This window comes from Myotis myotis, unplaced genomic scaffold, assembly GCF_014108235.1.
Source record: "Myotis myotis isolate mMyoMyo1 unplaced genomic scaffold, mMyoMyo1.p scaffold_m19_p_1, whole genome shotgun sequence".
Taxonomy (NCBI): Eukaryota; Metazoa; Chordata; class Mammalia; order Chiroptera; family Vespertilionidae; genus Myotis; species Myotis myotis.
In genome coordinates, this window is record NW_023416313.1 from 120,393,285 (window position 1) to 120,402,650 (window position 9,366).

Genomic DNA, 9,366 nt, shown 5'->3' on the forward strand with positions numbered 1-9,366 from the left:
GTGAGCTGCACAAGAGGATGTCCTGCCAGTCTTCCTGTCCAGCTGCTATCCAGTGAAATGTAATTATTCAGCAGAGGGAGGCCCCATGTAATTAGAGGGCAAGCCAAGAGACTCAAAACCCACTATCAGGTCTGACATTGTTGAGTGACAGAATAAACCAGTGGTGGACCTTCCTGCTTCTAGATAATGACAGTACAGTTGCCACTTTTCACAATGGCAGTTGCATGTAAAATGAGAATCTGATTTCTGGCCAGTGGCACATATTTGCCTCATTTATCTCTATCCACTCATAACTTGGCCTTGTTATAGCAGACACAGAATCCTTTTCCTAGTGATGGAGAAAATAAGAGAAAGACCTTTACTATAGTTTAATGTTAATATGAAAGAATATAAAAATAATCTCACCCATTCTGATTCTAATAGAGATTGAAGCAAGACTGGTTAATCACTACCTTACCTTCCAGCCATAAAGTGGTAGGTAACTCAAGAAACATCATCCTTTGAAAGACAGATTTTAAAACACCAAGAAGCCCCAATATTACTCAATAATGGAGTTTTATATTATCTAACTAGAGGCCTGGTGCACAAAAATTTGTGCACTCAGGAGGGTCCCTCAGCCCGGCCTGTGCCCTCTCTCAGTCTGGGACCCCCGGGGGATGACCACCTGCTGGCTTAGGCCCGCTTCTCGGGGGATTGGGCCTAAGCTGGCAGTCAGAAATCCCTCTGGCAGCCCGGGAGCCCTTGGGGGATGTCCACTTGCCAGCGGGGAGCAGGCCTAACCTGCAGTCGGATATCCTTAGCGCTGCTGAGGAGGCGGGAGAGGCTCCCACCACCACCGCTGTACTGGCAGCCATCAGCCTGGCTTGTGGCTGAGCAGAACTCCCCCTATGGGAGTGCACTGACCACCAGGGGGCAGCTCCTGCATTGAGTGTCTGCCCCCTGGTGGTCAGTGTGTGTAATAGTGACCAGTCATTCCCAGTCTTTCTGCTGTTAGGGTCAGTTTGCATATTACCCTCTTATTATATAGGATAGAGGCCTGGTGCATGGGTGGGGCCAGCTGGTTTGCCCTGAAGGGTGTCCCAGATCAGGGTGGGGGTCCCACTGGGGTGCTTGGCCAGCCTGGGTGAGGGGCTGATGGCTGTTTGCAGGCTGGTCAAGCCCCCCCCCCCCCAGTGGGGACCCTCACCCCATGGAGGTTTGGCCAGCCTGGGTGAGGGGATGATGGCTGTTTTCAGGCTGGCCACACCCCCTTTAGGGTGGGGGGTCCCCACTGGGGTGCCTGGCCAGTCTGGGTGAGGGGCTTAGGGCCATTTTCAGGCTGGCCAAGCCCCCCCCCCCCCCCCAGCGACGGAAGCTCCCAGCTTCTCCTTTTTTCCTTTTCTTTTTTATTCTGGGATTTATTTACCTTCTATAATTAAAACTTTGTAGCCTTGAGAGGAGCTCAGAGCCGGCCAGGACGAGCAGTAGGGAAGCTTGGATTCCTGCTCACTCCAGCTCCGTGGCCACGGCCGGCTGAAAGCAGGTATCTGGGGTTTATTTACCTTCCATAATTGAAACTTTGTTGTTTTGAGTGGAGCTCAGAGCTGGCCTCGGCAGGTGGGAAGCTTGGCTTCCTCCATCATTGGGGCAACCAAGCCTCCTGTTTGCTCCAGCTACATGGCTGCCGGCCGCCATCTTGGTTGGGTTAATTTGCATATAGTTGCTCTGATTGGCTGGTGGGCTTGGCTTAAGGCATAGCAAAGGTATAGTCAATTTGCATGTTTGTCTTTTATTAGTGTAGATAATATAGTATTTCATTGTTCCCCTGAAAGAAAATAAACTTTTAGGAGAAACAATTGTTGTTTTATAAAACACCGGGGAAATATCATTAGTTATAAAGAGTTCTCTGCTTAATCTTTGGAACATATCATTTATTGGCATGTTAGACCCACTCTTGTATCAAGAATCTTATGTTGCATTTTTAAATTAAAATCCACTAAAACATAATTTCCTTTAAATTTCTTAAATTCAAGACAGACAATATATCTAACTTAGAATAATTATAAAATTAAATAATGATGTTTTGTAAAAATTCCCTCTTCTGAGTTAGATTCGTGCCTTCAACTATTTATATTATTAAGCTTGCAGGACTATTCAGGAACAAGATATCTGTTTAGAAATCCCTCTAGAAAGTTTCTTACATTATTTATGTCACTCCTAAAGCTATTTCCCTTTCCCTAAAGAACAGCTGCTTATGTACAAAAGAAAAAAATCATTATTTAGCCAACAATGTTGATAAATAATTCTGGTTTGCTCCTAGCTACCCCATAGTTGCCTTTTATACACTAAACGGAAGCCCAATACACAAAATTTGTGCAATAGTAGGCCTTCCTTCCCCCAGCTGCCTGTGTGGGATTCCCTCAGGCACAAGGGACCCAGGCTTCCCTCGAAGAAGGAGGCCCCACCCTCCTCCCTCTGCAGGGCGATCATGAGGCTATGGCCAGCCCGACCAATCACATCGCACCTGCCTTGGCTGGCCTGGTGCCAGTGGGTGTCATAGCATGGTCCCGGATGGTCTTTCTGCTGTTCGGTGGATTTGCATGTTACACTTTTATTATATAGGATTGGTTTCCTAAATCTCTGAACTCAAACATGGTCAAGTAGCCAGTTAATAGTATATTTTAAATGCTATTCTTATATTCTCTCAATTAGAAGTAAATTTTAATAATTTTTATGTAAATGGTTTTAATCTCACAAGTCAGATCCTCTAAATAGCTTATACAATTTTTGAAAGCTCTGAACTTTTGTTTACTTATTTTCTCCTGCAAGCTTAATATACTTACCAAAAAGTTCCACATTCCACATCATCAAAGCTTTCATCTTGACTCAAAATAAAAAATAAAAAAATTAAAAGCCAAAATCAACTATTTTCAGCCTCAATTTTCAAATGTCATTTGTTTTCGCCTAATTCTAGTAAATTTATATAGTGTAATTCTAAACTTCGCTATTTGACATTTTCCTGCTGAAGAAAAGCAGTAGAAACTTTTCACCATCTGTGCTGTTTTTGGAAACCAGCCTCTCCCATCTGTGGTCTGGGCCAAGCAGCCTGGAGGGGGGAGGGGGGCTCCTGGCCTTCACAACTGCACTCAGAACGCTAATTCTACGAATTACCAGTTGTTACTCTGCAGTTGAATGTTCTGGAGAATGGCCCTCTATTAATAAGGTACCAACAAAAGAAATAGTTAACTTTCTACATTCAATAAGCCATAAAAGAGAATACCAATTAGGAGAGGGGGAAAGAATTGATAGAAAGACCTAGTAAAAGTCGAGTCTTTACATTTTTTAATAGACCATTTTCTGCTAAATCAGCTAATTTCTGAAGCCTTTGAATTTCAAAATTTTATGGAGTTCAGTTTTTCCAAACGTAAGTGCTAAGGAAGTGTTGTTTTTCAGTGTAAAGAGGTTCTAACTAACTAGACTTCAGTTGAGGTAGAGATAGGTTCTAACCAGACTTCAGTTGGGGGGGGGGGGGTTGGTGAGTATACAAAACTTGCCAAACGGGGGGGGGGGGGGGGGGGGGGGGGCGGTCTGCCTGTCTGTTTAGAACGTGGTGCAAGATGAGGTTGCTAAACTAGAAATAACAGAAGGAGGAAGCCATAGAGTCCATTATCTCAAGCAATATACAAATGTGCTAGTAATTTTTGTTTCGAGAGAGTTGTTTTTAAACAACTACTACCACCACCACCCCCAAAAAAGTTAACTGGCCTCAAACGGACCTTTAATTCTTCTTCTATTCCCAAACTCTCAACAACTTTGGTTCTCATGCTCTACTCACACCTGTGAAACCTGGCAAAAATCTTGACAAGACAACAAGAGAAGAAGGAGGAAAGGAAAAGGGAGAGGGAAGGGAGGGAAAAGTAGAGGGTAAGGTAGAGGGAGGGGGGAGGGAGGAAGGTAGAGGGGGTGGACGAGGGAGAACTGAGAACATGCACTTTGCCACCCTCCTGGCCAACTGAAATGCTGGTTCCAGAGATTACAGTAATTACAGCCCCAGCATGAATTCCATACAAGCGCTAAATGAAACAGAACATCAATTAAAAAAAAAATAAACACTCCATTGTAGGAGAAAGACACCCCCCCCTCCCCCAGGAAGTCCTAACTAGCGTAAATGAACCTGCCAGGCCGCAAGCCCCACGTTCCCCCCCCCCCCCCCCCATCCCCCAACAACAACAACAACTTCATAAGGTGGTCGCGGAGCTACCGCCGGCACAACTGGTTGGCGGCGTACCCAGTGGCTGCTAAAAGCAGCCAAGGACCCTCTCAACTCTCCAGACCATGGAGACCTGCCCTCACGTCAGCTCCAGGGCGCAGCACCACCTCCCATCGAAGAGAAGGCAGCTCTGGCAAATACACGTGAACTTTGGATAGATGTACATGTTCCAAAAGTACAAGGTGGAGAGTGAATCCAGCTGCAGTTTCCAGTCCTATTTATAAGTTTTTCATTCTTTTTTAAGGTGAAGGGAATTATGTCCCTTAAGGAAGAACTGGGTCCCGGGTGCCTTACATATTTATCTCATCTCATTATCAGAATCCCTTTTGAGATATTACCTCGCTCTCCCAATAAGGACACGGAGGCCCGCCCAGGTCACTCGGCAGAGGCAGGAGAACCCCGGGGCCGCCCCTGTGCCTCGCGCCCCTCGCGTGTCCGCAGGTGGGCGCCGGGACACCTCCGTCCGGGCTGTCCCTCGTCCTACCCTACCATCCAAAATATACTGCCATCTTTCCCGTTTCTCCCACATTTCCAAGCCTCAAAGACCATCATTCTGAGAACTCCAAACAGGGTACCCTTTATCGAATTTCCCACAGCGCCCGGCCCCAGCTCACGGAGGGGCGCGGGCCCCCATGGTCCATAGGCCACCCACATTCGGGAGACTCTTAAGCGGGGATTTAATTTGTTTAAAACGGGCCTAGGAGAGCGTGCACTGAGTTAAAACCTCGTCCCCAGTCCCCCAAGTGCAGACTTATAAATGAAACCGAGAAAAAAAGAAATGGAACCGAGTCCTCAGACGCATTGAGCGCCGGGACGGAACGGGCTGGCAAGGGGCGGCAATCGTGGCAAAAACTCCGTCTCTGCGGTCAATCCCAAGGTTACCGAAACTCTCCAGCCGCAGATTCCGCGCATGACTGTGCGGACACTTGGACCGCCTTAAGGAAGGCTGGGCCTAAGGAGCGAGAAGACTCCGCCCGGTTCCCTGAGATTGGCGTGCCCGGCCGAGGGCGGAAACCAAGTCCGCGCGGTATAAATATTCATGAGACGGCGCGGAGACTAGCGGGGCCGCAACAGGGAAGTTCGGTGAAGGGCGCAGCTCCGGCCGTAGAGGAGGTAGCTGTGGGCGCCAGTCGAGCCGCTCAGGTGTCTGCTCCGCCTTCCGGTCTGGATTTGATTCTGCATGTCTAGCGAGGAGGAGGCTGCCTGCACTTCGCTGATTGCCGGCTGGAGCGCGGATTTTTACCGGACCGACGCCGTGGAGAGAGGGACTGGGCCTCGGTGGAGGCGGGTCCCTACTCCGGAGGCAGCAGAGCGGCTTTGGGAACGAACATGAACCCCCGGGGGGCGTAAGGGTCCGTAGGGGCTGACCCCGCGGGGAAGCGGCCTGGCCCAGCCATCTTGACTGCGCGCGGCGGCCGGAAAGGAAACTTGCTGCGCCGCCGCCCTCTGCGCTCAGCCAAGTCACCGGCGCCGGCGCGACGCGGAGAGAACGCGAGTGAGTGAGGGACGATGAGCCGGCGGCCAGCCACTCTGCTCCGAAAGGGCTGAGCTCGATCAGGGTAAACCCTCAGGAACTGTAGCGCACTGCTGCAGCCACCCTCATCTTCCCGGAGCGGCGGGCTGCGCTGTGTGGACGTGTCCCGAGAAGGGATTAGGGACTAGGCGGATAAACAACCTCTCGAGAGAAACAGGAGAAAGACGAGTAGGGCACTCACTCTCTTCTCCGGCTCTCTCTCTCTCTCTCTCTCTCTCTCTCTCTCTCTCTCTCTCTCTCTCTCTCTCTCTCTCTCTCTCTCGTCTTTCTGGATCCTCCGGAGCCCCTCTGTTCACTGCCAGGAAGGCGAGGGAACGAAGCATGGAGTGGGGTTACCTGTTGGAAGTGACCTCCGTGCTGGCCGCCTTGACGCTGTTGCAGCGCTCCAGCGGCGCTGCAGCCGCCTCAGCCAAGGAGCTGGCTTGTCAAGAAATCACCGTGCCGCTGTGCAAGGGTATCGGCTATAACTACACCTACATGCCCAACCAGTTCAACCACGACACGCAGGACGAGGCGGGTCTGGAAGTGCATCAGTTCTGGCCGCTGGTAGAAATCCAGTGCTCGCCCGATCTCAAGTTCTTCCTGTGCAGCATGTACACGCCCATCTGCCTGGAGGACTACAAGAAGCCCCTGCCTCCCTGCCGCTCGGTGTGCGAGCGCGCCAAGGCCGGATGCGCACCCCTCATGCGCCAGTACGGTTTCGCCTGGCCGGACCGCATGCGCTGCGACCGCCTGCCAGAACAGGGAAACCCGGACACGCTGTGCATGGACTACAACCACACCGACCTCACCACAACTGCGCCCAGCCCGCCGCGCCGCCTGCCACCGCCGCCTCCTCCTGGTGAACGGCCGCTCTCGGGCAACGGCCAAGGCCGCCCGTCAGGGGCCAGGCCCGCGTCCCGAGGAAAGGGCGGGGGCATCGGGGACTCGGCTTCGCCCCCAACTCGTGTCGGCGGGAAGGCGCGGCCCCCTGGCGGCGGCGCGGCGCCCTGCGAGCCGGGCTGCCAGTGCCGTGCTCCAATGGTGAGTGTGGCCAGCGAGCGGCACCCGCTGTACAACCGCGTCAAGACTGGCCAAATTGCCAACTGCGCGCTGCCCTGCCACAACCCCTTCTTCAGCCAGGACGAACGAGCTTTCACTGTCTTCTGGATCGGCCTGTGGTCTGTGCTCTGTTTTGTGTCCACCTTCGCTACCGTGTCTACCTTCCTCATCGACATGGAACGCTTCAAGTACCCGGAGCGGCCCATCATCTTCCTCTCGGCCTGCTACCTCTTCGTGTCCGTCGGCTACCTGGTACGCCTGGTGGCGGGGCATGAAAAGGTGGCGTGCAGCGGTGGCGCGCCAGGCACGGGCGGCGCGGGCAGTGCGGGCAGCGCGGCTGCTGCGGGCGCGGGCGCGGCAGGGGCTGGCGCGGGCGGCCCAGGCGTGCGTGGTGAGTACCAGGAGCTGGGCACGGTGGAGCAGCATGTGCGCTACGAGACCACGGGCCCGGCTCTGTGCACCGTGGTCTTCCTGCTCGTCTACTTCTTCGGCATGGCCAGCTCTATCTGGTGGGTGATTCTGTCGCTCACGTGGTTTCTGGCGGCGGGCATGAAATGGGGCAACGAGGCCATCGCGGGCTACTCGCAGTACTTCCACCTGGCTGCGTGGCTCGTGCCCAGCGTGAAATCTATCGCCGTGCTGGCGCTCAGCTCCGTGGACGGCGACCCGGTGGCGGGCATCTGCTATGTGGGCAACCAGAGCCTCGACAACCTGCGCGGCTTCGTGCTGGCGCCACTCGTCATCTACCTTTTCATCGGCACCATGTTCCTGCTGGCCGGCTTCGTGTCTCTCTTCCGCATCCGCTCGGTCATAAAACAGCAGGGCGGCCCCACCAAGACGCACAAACTGGAGAAGCTCATGATCCGCCTGGGCCTCTTCACTGTGCTCTACACAGTGCCTGCCGCCATCGTGGTCGCCTGCCTCTTCTACGAGCAGCACAACCGCCCGCGCTGGGAGGCCACGCACAACTGTCCGTGCCTGCGGGACCTGCAGCCGGACCAGGCACGCCGGCCTGACTATGCGGTGTTCATGCTCAAGTACTTCATGTGCCTGGTGGTGGGCATCACCTCGGGCGTGTGGGTCTGGTCAGGCAAGACACTTGATTCGTGGCGGGCCCTGTGCACCCGCTGCTGCTGGGCCAGCAAGGGTGCTGCGGTGGGCGGGGGTGCTGGCGTGAGAGACTCTGGCGGGCCGGGCGGGGGCGGGGGAGTCGGCGGGGGGGCGAGCGGGGCAGCGGGCTCGCTCTACAGTGACATCAGCACAGGCCTGACGTGGCGATCTGGCACCACCAGCTCAGTGTCTTACCCAAAGCAGATGCCATTGTCCCAAGTCTGAGCAGAGGGAAGGAAAGGGGGGGGCGAAGAGGCCAAGCGCTGCCAAGGGACACTCCAGGGGCTGATGTTCCCACCCCTTAACCGGGTTTTGTTTTGTTTTTTTGGTGTGGTTTTTTTTTTTGACTGCTATTAGCATGATAATGAACTCTTAATGGTATCCATTAGCTGAAACTTACATGACTGGCTTAGAACAAAGTACCTGGCATTGAGGACTCCTAGATCCAGCCTCTTTTCCCCCATTGATATGCGAGAAGCTCCTCACGGGAGGCGAGGCGGGAGGGAGGCGGGAGACGTTTATTTCAATTGGCAGAAAAGGGTGGACTCTCCAGCGTTCCCAGAACCCAAGGCTTGGAGCCCTCCTTGGTTGCCATTCCTGGAACTTGAAGCCAGACCTACAGATTTTACCAGAGGGACCTATTTTTCTCCTATGTAAACTCTTACTCCTTATGCATCCTAAAGGAAGGATTATCGCAACCTAATTGGATTGAGTGGTTTGGGTATTCTTAATGACCAGGCAAATGCCTTAAGTAAATAAACATGAAATGTCTTAATTATACACCCCAAGTAAATACGGGTTTCTTACATTAGAGGATGTATTTATATAATTATTTGTTAAGTGTAAAAAATGTAAAATGTGTACATATCCAGAGATATACAGTCTGTACATTTTTTGTAAAAAGTTTAGAGGTCATTCCTGTAAGAACAAATATAAGTATTCTATTTTGTCAATAAAATGATTTTTGATAAATGATTTAAACATTGCCCTCTCCCCCTAACTCTTCTAAGCTGTTACCTTTAAAGTGTTTGCTAAGAACATGTTGGAAAAATGGACCCTTTCTGGTTTCTCTGTACACTGATCTTAGATATGGAGAAAATGGCCTATTAATTCTAGTTCTTAAGTTGTTAGTAAAGTAAAAATCACTGTTGAACTGAAATCAAAACTGAGTTTTGCACCCTCCAAAGAGATGGTGTTTTTAATGGTAGCTCTTTTTTGATCTGTGGAAAACGCTCACCTTAGCATGTGTATATGGACTACTGCAAGGAAGTAATTCCACTCAGGCCTTGTTATTTATCTTGTATAATATTACTAAATGATTTACCCCACATTTTTTCTCTCTCTAATGTCCATGATTTTAGAAGCACCTGGACTGAACATACTTTTGAAGTGTAAAGGTGAATGTTTTAAACCCTCAGAATACAGTGTACAG

The 9,366-nt window shown here is 51.6% G+C and overlaps 1 protein-coding gene across 1 annotated transcript; it reads left to right on the plus strand.

The window, feature by feature from the left end:
* The first annotated feature begins 5,278 nt into the window (after window positions 1-5,278).
* FZD8 (frizzled class receptor 8) lies at window positions 5,279-8,909 on the plus strand. Its single transcript, XM_036350031.1, has one exon. It carries the CDS (start codon window positions 6,105-6,107, stop codon window positions 8,157-8,159), a length of 2,055 nt encoding a protein of 684 aa, XP_036205924.1. The 5' UTR covers window positions 5,279-6,104; the 3' UTR covers window positions 8,160-8,909.
* The last annotated feature ends 457 nt before the right edge of the window (window positions 8,910-9,366 follow it).

Excerpts from the sequence above, each read along its gene's own strand:
- FZD8 (XM_036350031.1), top strand. The coding sequence starts at position 6,105 with ATGGAGTGGGGTTACCTGTTGGAAGTGACCTCCGTGCTGGCCGCCTTG.